General features: G+C 39.4%; 1 protein-coding gene across 1 annotated transcript; it reads left to right on the forward strand.

The window, feature by feature from the left end:
* Nucleotides 1–204: 204 nt before the first annotated feature.
* On the forward strand, nucleotides 205–15504 carry LOC135479480 (DNA replication licensing factor mcm7-like). The gene is made up of 17 exons (XM_064759330.1): nucleotides 205–309; nucleotides 2293–2372; nucleotides 2927–3091; nucleotides 3556–3689; nucleotides 4254–4434; nucleotides 5409–5546; nucleotides 6125–6229; nucleotides 8339–8416; nucleotides 9292–9373; nucleotides 9882–10013; nucleotides 10720–10803; nucleotides 11461–11672; nucleotides 12134–12315; nucleotides 12976–13059; nucleotides 13796–13964; nucleotides 14737–14846; nucleotides 15285–15504. Exons 1-17 carry the CDS (start codon nucleotides 279–281, stop codon nucleotides 15490–15492), a joined length of 2175 nt encoding a protein of 724 aa, XP_064615400.1. The 5' UTR covers nucleotides 205–278; the 3' UTR covers nucleotides 15493–15504.
* The last annotated feature ends 1017 nt before the right edge of the window (nucleotides 15505–16521 follow it).

Consider the following 16521-nt stretch of genomic DNA (forward strand, 5'->3'; position numbering starts at 1 on the left):
AATAAACCTACAGTAAAGAGCGCATGCGCAGTGATATTTCTAAAAAAAAATGCAATCAAATTAATTCCAATCCTCAAATTCCGTCACAAATCATATTATTATTCCTTTGATTTATAGTAGATTCAGTTTTTTGAATAAAAATAATTTTTTTCAAGGCCTAACACGTGCCTGTCACGTGACGTAAATTTCGCGCCATATTCGACAAGCTTTGTTGGTGCGGGAAAGCAAGGAGATTGTTACAATTGGAGAGGTCCTGCGAACTGTGAGGAAATACAACCATGCCTCCCAGAGATTACGCCGCAGATAATGGTAAATATTTGCGAAATGTAAATAACATTTAATGTCTCATTTATTTGGTGCAGTTTTCAGATACAGTATGGTATCGTATGAGTAGTTGAAAGTTACTTGTCACAGATGCCGATGGTAGCAATTTAAATGGCCTCAACCGTATGAGGCTGTCCGGTCTGTTGTGTGATGATTGGTATCAGATCGTGTGGTGGAAAGGTTATTTAGACCTCCAGACCTAGGCACAGTAAAACTTCTGAGATAAGACAGCTCATATCTTTTTAGAAGAACCCCTCAATTTTCTTTTAACATTTTCACACTCACAGGTAGCCGCAACTACTCCAATGGTTAGGCCTACTTAACTAACGTGTGTACCATCGTCGCAAATTCTGCCCGGTTCAAATCCCGATGTTCGCCCCCGTCCTCTTTTTTAGGCATCGAGGCAGTTGCGGCTAACTCACAGGATGCTGTGCACTCAGTTTCGGGTTCGCACGTTTCAGGGCTATGTAGAAAACGCATTTTGACTGTTGTAAAGACCAACCTAAGTTTGTGCTTTTGTTATTGAATGAACCTTTTCTCAGATGTTCATTGTGAAAAGCTGACTTTCAATGAATTGACATCACTTTACCACATGATAGCAGTCTCAACTTTGAAATTCCCATTCAGCCTACCTCATTCTTCAAATTCCCATTCTACCTAAGATGTAAAGCACTTTTTGGTGTCCATATAAGAACAAGAAGCTTTCTTTTGCGCGATTTCAATGCAGAGAAAAAACCCACTCTCAACCTGGCATGTTTGCGTTTTCTTTTTTCTGAATATTTTCACTCCTTTATTTTCCGTCCCAGACTCAATTACTGCAATGGAGTTCTAGGCAAAGTACCAGACACTTTATACGCAGAATAGGAACAAAATATCCTAGGAAAGTCACGCTAGATCTTGTTCGTGTTGTAACACTTGTACATGTGCTTGCTCATGCTATATGGTCAGTGACAGCCGTGCATGATGGTTGGTTAAAAATGTATTCTCTACATGGGGCCTCCGTGGCTCAGTTGGTTAGTGCACTAGCGCAGAGTAATGACCCAGGAGTCTCTCGCTAATGCTGTCGCTGTGAGTTCAAGTCCATCTCATGCTGGCTTCCTCTCCGGCCGTACGTGGGAAGGTCTGCAGCAACCTGTGGATGGTCGTGGGTTTCCCGCTGGTTATGCCCGTTTTCCACCCACCATAATGCTGGTCGCCATCGTATAAGTAAAATATTCCTGAGTACGGCATAAAACACCAATCAAATAAATGAAAATATTGTCTACATAGTTGTCTCCTGTAGCTGTCTCTCGGTGGGTTACCCCGTCTTCTTTCGGCATGAATACATGCACAAAAGGTTGCAGTTGACGAAGTTCATGCGAATGACAGATCAGATCTGCAAAATTTTGAAAAATCCGTGGAAGCTTAGTACTTCAGGAAAACCGCTGATTTTTTCAAGAGTGTGTCTTAAAAGGAGCCATATCTTTTTCCAACTGCTCATGCACCAGTAACCCGTTTTGTGTATGTAACCCTTTTTTTTTTTTTTTTTTTTTTTTTTTTTTTTTTTTTACCTTTTGGCATGTACTAACATTTTTGCACAACTACAGGTTATGTGAGTAGTTCATATTAAACAAAGGAGCCTGAATGAACATGGTCTTAGGTAATTATTTGTAGGTCTTCTCAAACTTAGATAAGGTAACATGTTACATTTGTTACATTTTTGTCGGAAAGATATTACCACATACATTTTTGACTCCTGCATGATGACATGCTGTGGATCCTCTAGCTAAGTTTTGGGTAACAGGCAAACATACTCATCCATTATCCATTCTCTCATTGGCCAGCCTGGAGCCCTTTTAAGGCAAACATTTTTTCAAGTGAAATGAATTTCTCAAATAAGTCCTGAGAACCATCTTATAATTCGTTCATGGATGTAGGGATAATTTTTAAACCAAATTATTTGATGGGCAAAATGTATTTTGCTTGCAGATAAAATCAAAACCTTTTTGAAAGAATATTATGAAGATGGAAAAGACGGTGGAAAAGATTTCATCTACAGCGCTCAGCTGGTGAGTATTGCAGAAGTTCCGTATAATGTCAGCGTGAAAAAAGTACAAATTCAGATTTTGACTTTATCATTCGTTTGGTCCCGTTGTTTTTGTTGTCAGAATGGACATTTTTCATTATGACATTAAGCAATAATCAGTTTAATTTTAGTCCGTTTTACCATTATCAGAATGTAAATGCCTAGAAGTACATTGAAAGATCTGACAGCAACCTGCGGATGGTCGTGGGTTTTTCCCCAGGCTCTGCGCGGTTTCCTCCCACCATAATGCTGGCTGCCGTCGTGTGAGTTAAATATTATTGAATATGGCCTAAAACATTAATGAAATAAATAAATGCTTAGAAAAGAGCACATCAGAATTAAATCTGGGCTGGAAATAGGAAAATGGATATTAGTTCTATGAAAAAGTGTGGATTTTAAATTTCAGTGTGGTAAATATGTGTATTAAGATGTGAAAGATAATTGTGGATAAACATTTAAGCTTTGTTTGTACATACTCTTCCAGATGATGTATGAACAAACTTATTAAAATGCAAATTGATTCAAAATTCTTTTCAGACCAAGATTGCTCATCGAGAACAAGTTGCACTCACCATCGACCTTGATCATGTGACAGATTATGACCCGGAATTGGCCGACGCTATTGTTGAGAACTCCCCGCGTTACACAAAACTTTTTGCTGACGCAGTGTATGAGATTTTGCCCGACTTCAAAGAGAAAGAGGTAAGATACTGTAAGAGGTATGTTATCAAACATAACGTTCTCTGAGAATGTTCTGGGTCAGGTCACACCAAAAATGTTTGAAAATGTTACTTTGTTGCTATCTTCCTTGTCTTTCACCACTTAAAGGTTAGAGCAAAGAAAGAGGACTTGCAGTGTCAGTATAACATGACTGAATGGTTTGTCATGTCTAGTGTCTTTGGCATGATACTTCATTGGCAGCAGCACTTTGGCTGCATGGACTCGACCGGCCACAGGAAGACACAATATATGTAGAGACACCTAAATACTCACCATCGTCAGAGGACAGAAATATTGTTGAGTACAGTGTAAAAACTGATGCATATGCACAAGCATCTAAGAGAGTCCTGTAGTCCCTTAACAGTAAAACTCTATTAATGAAATATGAATTTGTTTTATCCTACAAGGTAACTGGGTTTGTATTTGTCACTGTTATTCCTACACAGATTAATCACAAGGATGCGCTGGATGTTTACATTGAGCACCGTCTGCTGATGGAACAGCGAAACCACCCGGAGGGACAAAGGGAGATAACTCGGGATGCACGCAATAAATACCCACCAGAGTTAATGAGAAGATAGTAAGCACCCAACCTGTAGTACTTCTCACATGAAAACTTGAAGGGACTTTATAACATATTGTGTTTGATTTAAAATTTCATCCATGTACTGTTACTCTTTTTAGTTGATTCCTAGAGATCTATTGATCTTTGAAATTTGTTATGAGGTTTCTTTGGAAGGTAGACATGATATCATCCGAATGGAAAAATGTAAGTTCCAGCACCAAAAGTAAAATGTTGTGACTTTAAATTACTGGTGATATTGCAATTTTTGTGACAAGTTTTGCAGTGAAAATTTTGAAATGTAAACATGGAAATAGGTAAACTATTTCTCTTCATACTTAAGATTACATAATCCAAACTGATCAGATTTTCTGAATGTCCGGTATGAAAACTTTAACGTCTGTCAACACAGGACTATATTTTCTAACAGGATTAAGATCTATGACCATTTTAACTAGCACCACTAAGAAGAGGTGCATTTCTCTTTTTACACACGACTTTTATCCGGTAATGAGTGGGAAAATGATGTTGTACAGACGTTCAACTTTTGCAAAAGGCATTGAATGTTTTAATTTTTTCTAGTGAGGTATACTTCAAGCCTACATCCCAACAAAAGCATGTGGCCATTCGTGATGTTAAAGCGACAAGTGTGGGAAAACTGGTGGCAGTTAAGGGTATTGTCACAAGGGCAACGGAAGTGAAGCCAATGATGAGCGTGGCAACCTACACCTGTGATACGTGCGGAAATGAGACCTACCAACCCGTGAGTTGTCTCCTGGCATTGAAGTGGTTATTCATGATGTCAACTTGAAAGTATTTTGAGTAATTCTATATCGACCACGTCTAATGAATTTAGTTAACATCACAGCATATTTGTTTTTGTACCTATTTCTGCTTAAGACAATAGCGGGAGTTAAAATGAACAGTTGGCATAAAACTCTAAAATAAAAAACTACAGTGTTAACTTTGACTCTTGAACACTAAGAAAAGACATGTTACTATCTGTGAACCTCGCAATAAAATATGGCCACGGGAACATCTGAAGAATCGACCATGTACATGTAGCGTCATTGCAGGCTTGCTAAGATTATATGCTGTGAAATGTGTTCAGCCACCAGCGCAGCATGGGGAACCTGTAAATATACATAGGTGATAGGTGTTAAAATAGGTTAAAATATATCTGTATATTCCAGAAAAATCTTTGTGTGTTAAGCTTCAAACAAACCTTTATTGTAACTTCACTCAGCTATAAGAATTTCTCATATTGCTAAAATAAAAGTCCTATCTGCAGAAGTTGTATTGAAGTAAAATGACACCCATGCATTTAATTTCAGGGGGTTAAATGAAAGTGATACTGACTTTTAGACTAAGATGTGGATTGGTGTTGAGGAGAGGTAGAATTAAACGTGTGAATTTACCTTTAGGGGACTACATGAAAATAATGACTTTTAATGTTCTGTAATTCTTCAGTCTTTTCACAAGTTTGCAAGGTGTTTATTCAAGCATATTCTAATTGTATTATTCTGTGTTAAGTGATAAAATTATACTTTTTGTGAAGCCCTGAAATTGCTCGGCCCAGTGAATGTAGTTTTGTCGCCAAAATCAAATTATAAATGGCGCTGAAATTTGTTTGTTTGTGTGTGAAAATGTTGCGGGATTAGGGTATACAATTTCCGTTTAGTAAGGAGCCTGTATTTGAGAATGGATGACGTGAGGATGTTTTATATTACATTGCAGATCAACTCGCCAAGCTTTATGCCACTGATCATGTGCCCCACTCAGGACTGCACCACAAATAGATCAGGAGGTCGTCTCTATCTGCAGTCCAGAGGCTCCAAATTTGTCAAATTTCAGGAAGTTAGAATACAGGAACATGTAAGTTATCTCCCTTGGCAACTTGCGAATTTGACTTCTCATTGCAGAGGGGCCTCTGTGGCTTAGTTGGTTAGTGCGCTAGCGCAGCGTTATGACCCAGGTCTCTCTGAGTTCAAGTCCAGCTTATGATGGCTTCCTCTTGGGCCGTACGTGGGAAGGTCTTGCAGCAACCTGCGGATGGTCGTGAGTTTCCCTTGGGCTGTGCTCGGTTTCCACACACCATAATGCTGGCCGCTGTCGTATAAGTGAAATATTCTTGAGTACAGCGTAAAACACCAATCAAATAAATAAATAAATCTCATTGCAGAATTAGGGAAAGATGTATACCTTCCTCAGTATGTGATATTTGGAAGAATTTGAAACAGGCTATGAATGGAAAATCAGATTCAGGTTTTCATTTTCAAAATGGGTTATGCAGAGCATTATAGTAGGCGCGGTTCTCCATTGCAATTTTTAGTTAATCTTAACATCAAATCTCTTGTGCTAATAATTTGATTGGGCAGCATAGTCTCTACATTACTGTAGTGTTGGTAGAATTAATCAAAAAACTTTTTTTATTGTCACCCCGGCGTGATCAGAGTGACCAGGTGCCAGTTGGGAACATCCCCCGCAGTATGACCATCATGTGTAGAGGAGAGACGACTCGACAGGTTCAGCCAGGAGACCACGTCAGCATCACAGGGGTATCCTTTAGTAAATCAGACATGATTTTTTTCCGCTTTTTAGCGGAATTCCGCTGTTTCTTTGTTCAGTTTCGATTAATTTACCTGTTTTCCGCAGATTTTTCCAGCTTCTGGGGCCTAGGCGGCCCCTGGACCCCGGCCTTTTTGGACTATGATAGTAAATTTCAGCTATTTTCTTGGTTCACCACAATCATGTCTGAGTAAATATGAAAAACTGCCAAGGGTTGACAAGATCTACACAACTCTCTGCACTTAGAGAGACTAACTGGATTATTGCTGGTCTTGTCATAATGGTCTCTGAGAAAGGGGCGAGTGAAAATGCCTAGTGTTTACTTCCCGAGTAAGGTTCCCAAGTTAGTGCTTAAATGAAAGCTCAGAACTAAACTATGATCTGGAACTGAAGAAATAGTCATGAAAAAGCTGGACAAGATGTCTTTGCTCTTGAGCTTGAAATCCATGCAAGGCCAGAGAATTTCACAAAACACTCCAAGATACCTGATGTTCGAAGGCTTGTAGTGTATGTGATCAAGGTAGGTGTTTAACTCCAGGCATTCCTGTTTCCTTCTCCTTAAATATGACCACCATCACCTAAGCAAAACTTGAGACCTTAAATACCAATCAAATAGATAAATTCAAAAACTTGGCATAGGATTTTTTAGGCATTTTCTCAATAACTTTCCAGTGGTATACGGAATACAGGAAAATACACACATAAGATTTGCCCCGAGGCCATCCGTAAAAAAAAAGTTTCCCGTAACGAGGCCCTGAAAAAATGGGTAGGTAGGTAAATTGTTTTTTTCTCTTAAGTACTAGCAGGCCCAGTAATCACCCTATCAATTTCGTTCCACCATGAATACAGCATTAAAAGCAGGGCCTGATCTAGCTCAAAAGTGTGGGAAACCTTATTTACATGAAATCATAATTTTGTCCCATTATAGGCAAAGTACAAAAATAAGTTCAAAAATCCTTATTTGGGATCCCAAACTATGTATGAGCTGTCCGTGGAAGACACTGACTTGGAGAAATGACACATCGCTGCTCTTGATTTCCCCCCAGTACTCTGTTAAACAACCGGCCTCCCTTGTCGGCTGTTTTTGCAGAGGGCAGACATGGGCGTGACAGCTCCCGTGACGCTGCCATCATAGCTTGAAATGCGCTTAAAAATAAGTTACCACGCATTGTTGTACGTGCCGCCAAATAAGAAAACAAAAGTTTATTGCCAGTAGCTGATCACAATCACAAAAATCGGTACATCGTATTTTGTATTCTGTATTATAATTCACCACTTACACTCAACCCTGTGCTCCCTGTCCAGATGTGAAATCCACAAAAATTTGAAATGATTTTCCCTTTTTTTTTATTGTTACTATACGTGACTTGATTTTTTACTTCAAATTTCACTGACAAGGCATACAGCCCTTATAAAAAGTATACTTACGATTTAGATAAGTAGGCCTATTCTTTGTCCAAAACAAAGTAATAGTGATCATTTGTTCATAATGATATGTATTAACGTAGATAGTATTTCTAAGTAAATGTTGAAGTCAGCATTGTTGTATAATTATAGCCTCTTAATTTACTATCCTTACGTATGAAACTAATTAACTTGTTGCGTGGTGGTCACAGTGACTGCTATATCTATGACAGTACCAAGTACCTCACCGTCTGCAGCCTATTTGAAGTGTTGCGTGACCTACTTCTTGATTGGAATGCAATTGAGCTTGGCATTGAAATAGAGAGAATTATATTTTTATGAGGAACGGGGAATCGTTCTCAACATTCAGCATATCGGCGACCGATGCGTAGCCGGTATGAATGTTTGCTGCCAAATTTAAGGCCGGTTGACAGTTTGTAAAGTTCAATTTCTGTCCACGCAAGGCGTGGAAAAAAAAAAAAAAGCCAACCCAGACATTTTTATTACTTGAGATTTTTTTCGGGTCGGTCAGGTTATGGGAAACATGAATAATATTTTGAACCGTAGGAACAAGATGTTACAAAAACCTGGTGTAGTGGTCTTGCAAGCCTATTCTCCCTTTTACCAATACCATTCCATTGCTATAACCATTACTAGATAAATTCATGATGAAGATTTGCCTTGACAAGATTCAGATCTTCTTGCCAATGGTGAAGAGTGGCTACAGTCAAATCCAGCGGGGACTGTTGTCAGAGACCTACCTGGAAGCGCATGTGAGTAGTCACCAGCTGACTGACTGTCTGTCAACTCTTTTATCAGTTTCTATCAATGTTGTTGAATTTCGAATGGAATCCATGTGACTACCAGCTGACAGTACACCAGTTGTCAGTACTTTGTAAATTTGTGTGAATGTTGGAGAATTTAGAGAGTTGTAACATCCGGACTGACAGGTACATTTTCTAGGACTGTTTCAAACTACGTCATCTTGGGTCTTAATCTAAGAGTTCCAAATGTCAAGAACATTTATAGCTGAGCATAGCTTTACGGAACTGGCTACATTGCGTTTCTTGATCAGAAGAATTTTGCATGAACAACTTTACTTGACTTTTTTAAGAAACATTGCATGTTGGACATATGGGTAGAAAAAAATGCTGACTTAAAACAATTAACTGAAAAGGAAAGTGGGTCCTGACTTTGGAAATCTGAAGGATAATCTGCTGTTAAATTTGTAGCGAAATTAGAAAATAGAATGGTGATTTTAGTGAGCGAAATTAATGTTTAAATTTGGACCTTCGCGAAAGCTGGATATGCATTAATAGTTTCTGTAGTGAGTGGCAGGTCAGTGACATGAGAAGCTAATGCAGATCTGCTGCCTAAATGACATGAGAAGGTAATGCAGACCTGCTGCCTCAGTGGCAGGTGAGTGACATGAGAGCTAATGCAGATCTGCTACCTGAGTGGCAGGTGAGTGACATGAGAAGGTAATGTAGATCTGCTGGCTGAGTGGCAGGTGAGTGACATGAGAAGGTAATGCAGATCTGCTGGCTGAGTGGCAGGTGATTGACATGAGAAGGTAATGTAGATCTGCTGACTGAGTGGCAGGTGAGCGACATGAGAAGCTAATGCAGATCTGCTGGTTGTGTTGTAGAGGTTGGTGAGGATGAACAAGACAGAGGATGACGAACTAGGTGCAGAGGAACTGACTGAGGAGGAGATTCGACAGGTTGCCGGTCAGTATAAGTATAGGGTTGATTGCTCAAATGGCAAAGGTCAACTATTTTGTGGATTGGACTTTTTAGTCATACTCAAGAATAATGCGTTTATGGGATGCATTATGGTGGGAGAAAACCACGAAATCCACGACCTTGCGCAGGTTGCTGGCAGACATTACCATGTGTGACCAGGGGGGGAAGTCAGCACGAACTGGACTTGAACTCACAGTGACCACATTGGCGAGAGGCTCGTGGGTCATTGTGCTGCCCAAAACAAAAAGAAAAATTTGTAGAAATACAATAATCCATTAACCATAAATGAAAATTATAAGAATTTGTGTGATACAAAGTTATCGTTCTGATGACCTGGACTGAATTTTAGGTCATCCGTTTTATTTTGAGCTCTAGTGAAGACTAGTGAATAGCCAAATATTGTGACCCCTGGGAATAAAACCAACTAAATATTGAACAGTTACAACATCAATCAGCTTTGCTGATTAGTAACTTGAATGTTGTACTTTTTCAGAGGATGATTTTTACGACAAACTTGCCAACAGCATCGCACCAGAAATTTACGGCCATGAGGACATCAAGAAGGCGTTGTTGTTGTTGCTTGTGGGCGGAGTGGACAAATCTCCACAAGGCATGAAGATCCGAGGTAAGATGTGTGGAAAGAAGTGTCATTGTTACATTGTTTTTTTTCAGTTAACCGAGGATTTCTGAAGATGAGGATGATAATTCAAAAGGCTTTATGTGAGTTTTCAGAAAAGAGTTTCTGCCCTTGGTCTGGCAGAGTATTTCAAGCCGTGAAACAAGTTTCTGCTAGTTTTGCAAATAGGGAGAATAGCATCTTTGATTCCAGCTCTCACTCTCACTCTTTTAGCCCAGATATCACGGCTGGTAGAGCGTCCGCTTCTGAAATGGTAGATCCACGGTCAATCCTGGGTTGTCACACCTAAGACCTTAAAAGAGGAAGTTGTAACTTGCTCACTTGGTGTTCAGCATGAAAGGGATAGTGCAACGACTGGTTGACCCATATCAGTGTAATGGCTCGGGCGGGGCAGCTTACTTGCCTTCGGTAAGGCGTCTCCGTGAAACAGCACTAGATAAAAGAGCGGTGGAAATCCGTCTTGCAACAAGGAGGCACATTACTTGCACTCCAAGGATTCCTTCGTCGTTGTGTGACTGAAAAAAAGTACGAAGTTAACCCCCAAGCACTCACTCTTTTAGCTGCAGCTTTAAATTATGAGGTTGGTCTGGTATCAGAAGAATTTCTGCGGGTAACCCCAGGTACTCCAATTACCTCCACCCAATTCTCAAGCACAGCATTAACCAACACTCAATCAATCAATCTTTGTTTACAGGTAATATCAACATCTGTTTGATGGGAGACCCTGGTGTGGCCAAAAGTCAGCTTTTGTCTTACATCGACAGACTCGCCCCAAGAAGTAAGTGATCAGAACTGTGTTGTGAAATTACTTTAGTGGATTAAATTGTGTTTTCATCGATTCAGGTCCAATAATCCTACCAGTTAATGATTGTGACCTCAGATATCCTGTACTTTTCGCAGTTTTGCTGTTTCTTTATTTCTGTAAGATGTACACAAGGCAGAATACTGTATTTCACTTAAAGTTTGATAGAAAGTGAAGTGATACTTTTGATGCCAACTCTTGAGTCTGACAAGACATTAATCAAACTTCACAAAAAAGTCTGAATAGACCATGTTAGGTGGATGCGTCTATCAGAGTTGAGCTAAATGTGTGACTTGAAAAATGCTTAACATTGGGTGAGCACTGTGTCATCAAGCAAGCAAGTGAAATGGTGTATCTGTCACACTGAAACCTTTAAAACAGTTTCGCTTTACCGAGCCACAAATCTGTGAACATCTTCCTTTAGGATTTAAGGGCTTTAGTGATTTTGGTGTGAATATAATTACTGAAGAGGCATTTTATGTACAAAAATTCATTGCTTAGTCGTCACCTGTAACATGATAAATTAACATTGATTACAATTTTTCAGATGAACAGACCCTGAAATTGGAAACTCATGAAATTTTATCATTTAATTCTGTGGTATAACTATGTTATTACCCGTTGTCTGTGCAGGTCAGTACACAACAGGGCGTGGTTCCTCTGGTGTTGGCCTGACAGCCGCGGTGATGAAAGATCAGATAACAGGGGAGATGACCCTGGAGGGAGGTGCGCTGGTGCTGGCGGACCAGGGGGTCTGCTGCATTGACGAGTTTGACAAGATGATGGACGGAGACAGGACAGCCATTCACGAGGTCATGGAACAACAAACCATCTCCATAGCCAAGGTGAGGTCACTCTGACATCTGCACAGTTATCCCCCCTTGAATTGTAATTGGTGACGGTTTGAAGCGTGTTCTCTGGAACCTTATGTTATCTTATACATTTGTATCCAGGATATGGTCTGGTATAAATGAAGCTTCAGAACGAGAGACAACAAAGCACGTACAGTAGTGGTGTTCATGAATATTCATGCGTGAAAAATCATTGATCTTACCGATCACAGCAAATCATACATTGGTTTCTGGCATTGCATTCTAGTACTGTGCTTTTATTTTGTATGTGAAGCTTTTTATTGGTTTCGTTACCACTCCAGATTTCAGGATTGACGGTGGTTCGAAAGATTTAACCAATGTGGTCCTAAATTGGTCTTCTGCCGGCTAACTTTACACATGCGTATTTTAATTTTTCACTGAACACTTGAAAATCCCCAAGCAGACAACTTATTATGATTTCCGCTTCATTTCAGGCTGGCATCATGACGAGCTTAAACGCACGCGTCTCTATCCTGGCCGCGGCTAATCCCGCCTACGGCAGGTACAACCCCAAAAAGTCTGTTGAACAGAACATTCAGCTTCCTGCAGCCCTACTCTCCAGGTTTGACCTGCTGTGGCTGATTCAGGACAAGGCTGACAGGGACAATGATCTCAGGTAAGGTACTGGGTGTCCGGGAGGACATAACAAGGCTCCTCACCTGCCTCATCCCCAGGTATTCCTGTATGTTGTATTACCGAACTGATATTGGATTCCTAAAACTGATTTTAGAATTGAGTTTGATGCTTTTTTCTGTACAACATTCAATTTCAACTACAGCAACTGTTGCTGAAATTTTATAATGTTGGTTTGTAAAATTTTTCTATATGAATCCTTGTTAGTCGTTATTATAAAACATCACCACTGACATTTTATAGTTAGTCGCTGAAGTTGATGTAAACTGTACTGTTGGGTAATTTCTGTGTGACCTAGGATTAAACATGTTTGTGGACTTCTTTACCATTGAAAAAAAATATGGGTAGGATTTTATGGAAAGAAGAAAATGTTTGAAAGTAGTAAGAATGTGAAGATTAGTAGAATCTTACTGTTAGCTGTCTTTTGTTAATAGCTAATTCTTTTAACAGCAATTGATCGGTTTCTAGTTTGCTACGCTTTTGTGTTGGTGGAATATGTAAAGGCATTGCCATGGGTACTCTGGAGTGTTTTCTAATGTGTCTGGTAATGAACTGGATCCAAATCTACGTGCATTTATTTCAAAATACTCTTTGAACGATCCGTGATTATTATAAATGAGTATTTTGTGATCGGCTGTTTCAGGTTGGCTCAGCACATCACGTATGTTCACCAGCACAACACACATCCACCCATCCAGTTCACTCCCCTCGACATGAAACTCATGAGGTAAGATCGCTTACGTTTACATCGGGTCGCTTATAATTGTACGGAATTTGTCAGCAGCTAAAATCCCTGCCATATAGTCTGTGGTACAGATCCTGGGTGTTCAAAACTGAAGACTTAAGACTTAATACCAGATTTAAGTTTGTTTTCAATTTTGTACTTAGCCTAGAAAAAATGTGTAACATTAAATATGAACTAAAACTGCTGCTGTTACACTTTGGCTTTGGAGAATTGCATTAGCTGCTGAGTTTGGCGGAGTTCTATCAAGTAAAATATGAAATATGACTTAATACCAGTTTTAGCAAATACTCTTTCGAACAACTGGGCCTTAGTGGGTGATCAGTCAGTGAAATTATGTTTTGCTGTAGATCACTGATTTCACATGAATTTTCACAAGACTAGTATAATAGGGTGATGAATTGGTCAAAATTTCCATAAAAATTATTGCTGACTTAGTGTAAGTTTTGTCTGGAGTGACGGGTGAACTGGTCTCGTAACTTGAGAAGCATATACTTACAGCTGACTATCAAAGAGAAGTGTGATGACAGACCTCTTTATAGATGTGTTGCTGTGTCATGTGTAAATTTTTGTATTAAAATGAATCAAAATGTAAAGCTTAAAATGAATCAAAAGACTTTTCCCTTTGTTGGTTCAACCAGTGGCCCACAAGCTAAACCTAGAATAGAGATAATGGATAGAATTGACCGCAGATGTTATCATGTACTAACCTGTGCTGTAGGCGTTACATCGGCCTGTGTAAGCGGCGTCAGCCAGCCGTTCCCGAGTTGCTGTCAGATTACATCACTGGTGCGTACGTAGAGATGAGGAAAGAGGCAAGGAACAACAAGGACATGACCTTCACCTCCGCCAGAACGCTGCTCGCCATTCTGCGACTCTCCACTGCGCTGGTATGTGATCAGGCTGCAGAATTACAGCCTGTCTAGATTTTTGTGGTGTTCTTGTCAATCTCTGAACACCGATTTTTTTAGCATTAGGGTAAAATGATCAGTTTTTCATACATTCTGAAGATTTTGTTCACAGTTATAAGCTTTATTAATATTTGGATTCAGTAACTTCTACTTTTAAGTATCACATACTTTGCAAAAAATCGGGGAATGTGAATTTAGATCCTGTCTGCGGTTTTGATTCCTTCTGTAATTCTTCGGATATTTGAGGACACCTGGTCTGTTTTTGTTGTTTTTTTTTGGCGAATATACATGTAATTGTAGCAGGAATATTTAGTTTCGTTTTTGTTTGACATGGTTAGTCCATCTAATGAAGAACATATACAGTGTCATATCCTTTCCAGCACTACTAATACCAGTCTTCTGATATTTGAGGACACCTGGTCTGTTTTTTTTTGGGTTTTTTTGGCGAATATACATGTAATTGTAGCAGGAATATTTAGTTTCGTTTTTGTTTGACATGGTTAGTCCATCTAATGAAGAACATATACAGTGTCATATCCTTTCCAGCACTACTAATACCAGTCCTGAAACTTGGAAGAACCAAGTGTAGTCCAGTTTTGATAATTTTATGTGCTGGTTCGTTGAGTGGCCTCTCGAAGTTTGAAAACTGACTGGATCCATGCTTGACTTGACGCCATGCATGTTTAACAAGGATATAATTTTTCTGAGTTAGCATGTTTGATCCGAGACTAATTGGGCGAGTGTGTTGTAGGCGAGGTTACGTTTGTCTGATATGGTGGAGAAGGAAGATGTGAACGAGGCAATGAGGCTGATGGAGATGTCCAAAGATTCCCTCAACACCACCAACGAGATGCACCAGAGGTAAGAGGTCATGGGCATTGGCAAGAATTTCCACAGCAAATTCCATGAATTCCGTCAGGATTTATGCTCCAGTTCTGTATTAGTGCTCGTGGTGACTTTTTAATAACGGATACAGCTGTTCTTGGACAAATGTTTGGTCGTCTTCCAGAGTTTGTGGGCACATTTGAATGAAAACGTAAGAGACAGCCACATTTAAAATGTAGCAAACCAGAATGCTCGTGATGAATTAATGGTGTGTTCAGTCAGCACAGACAAAAGAGGTTCCTTTTATACTTGGTTGCTGTCTAGAACTTACAGAACGGTGGAGCAAATGGTTTAGACACAAAGAATTGTGAATATTATTGTACTTTCCTGCAAAGGTACAAAGTACTGAAAATCCTATAAATGATGAAACAAGTTAATGTTTAATGTTACCTGTGTAATGGTTTTGTTTTCCAGGACTCAAAATCCAACTGACCAGATCTTTGCCATTGTGCGTGAAATGGCACCGCAAAAGGGTGTGAAATCTGTCAAACTGGCTGACATAATGGAACAGTGTACGTCTAAAGGATTCAAACCAGACCGAGTGGATGCCTGTATAGAGGAGTATGAAGAACTGAATGTGTGGCAAGTCAACCAGGCCAGGACCAAACTCACCTTTGTCTGAGGTGGTGCAAGTTCAAACCCAGCTCCTGGCACAAATCCAGCAGTTTGTTTTACAGGACAATTTATGATGCGGAGTGTGTCTTGAAGTGGGCTTATTTTCTACTGGTGTAAAATGAGAACTCAGCGAAGTGAGAGTTGTAATTAAAGTGACACTAACTGTGGTTTCTGCAAGTGTTAGCCAACACGAAAAGCTAAAGGTCATTTCGTACAACTGCGAACTGTTCAGTTATGTTCTGCATACTACAAAGTTTCGGAGGCTTTAGTACGTAAGTGTTGCAGAGTTCGTGATTCCCTCTTTCATCCAGTGACATTATAATCATCTGTAAAGTAGGTGTGAAACATTAGATTTTGCTTCTTTCATTCATGTTTTGTTTCCCACATCACAAGAGGAAATCGAGGAAATGCAGCATTCCAAGTGGCTTATTATCTCTTTTTTGACTTTCATTTCATCTAAAATCTGAATCATTGATGCTTGATTTTGCTTGATTTTGTTAGTAGCACTACTAACCATCAAGCCATTCATGAGTGAATTTAATCTGGGGAGACCGAAGATAAGGCATTTTAGTTGAACAGACTTGGGTTTCAACAGCAGCATTCAAAACAGCTGGGATGGAAAGCCCTCTCTGACTAGACCCGGCATTGCTATTTTCCAAGGCTTTGCAAGAAATAAAAATTCTTAGATAGAAAGTCCATCATTCAGTTGTACAGGTAATAACCTCATTTTTTTTTTTTTTTTTTTTTTTTTTTTTTTACATTTATGAAATTAGGTTGAGCGAGACATCATGCATTTACTTCTTAGCTATCTACGCAGACTTGATATTTCAAGTGATTTATGCAAAGTTTTAACCATTTTAGATAGTATTGTGTATTTTCAATGTGTAGAATTCTTAAATATTTCCTATCGCTTTACATAATCATGGCTGTACAGAGATTTTTAAAGAACTGACTTTCCATATACATCTGTATTCTTACTTAGTTACGGTTATCAGTCATAGATGTTCAAAATGTGCGGTCAATTTTAGTTACTTCC

Source organism: Liolophura sinensis, chromosome 12 (assembly GCF_032854445.1).
Source record: "Liolophura sinensis isolate JHLJ2023 chromosome 12, CUHK_Ljap_v2, whole genome shotgun sequence".
Classification (NCBI taxonomy): domain Eukaryota; kingdom Metazoa; phylum Mollusca; class Polyplacophora; order Chitonida; family Chitonidae; genus Liolophura; species Liolophura sinensis.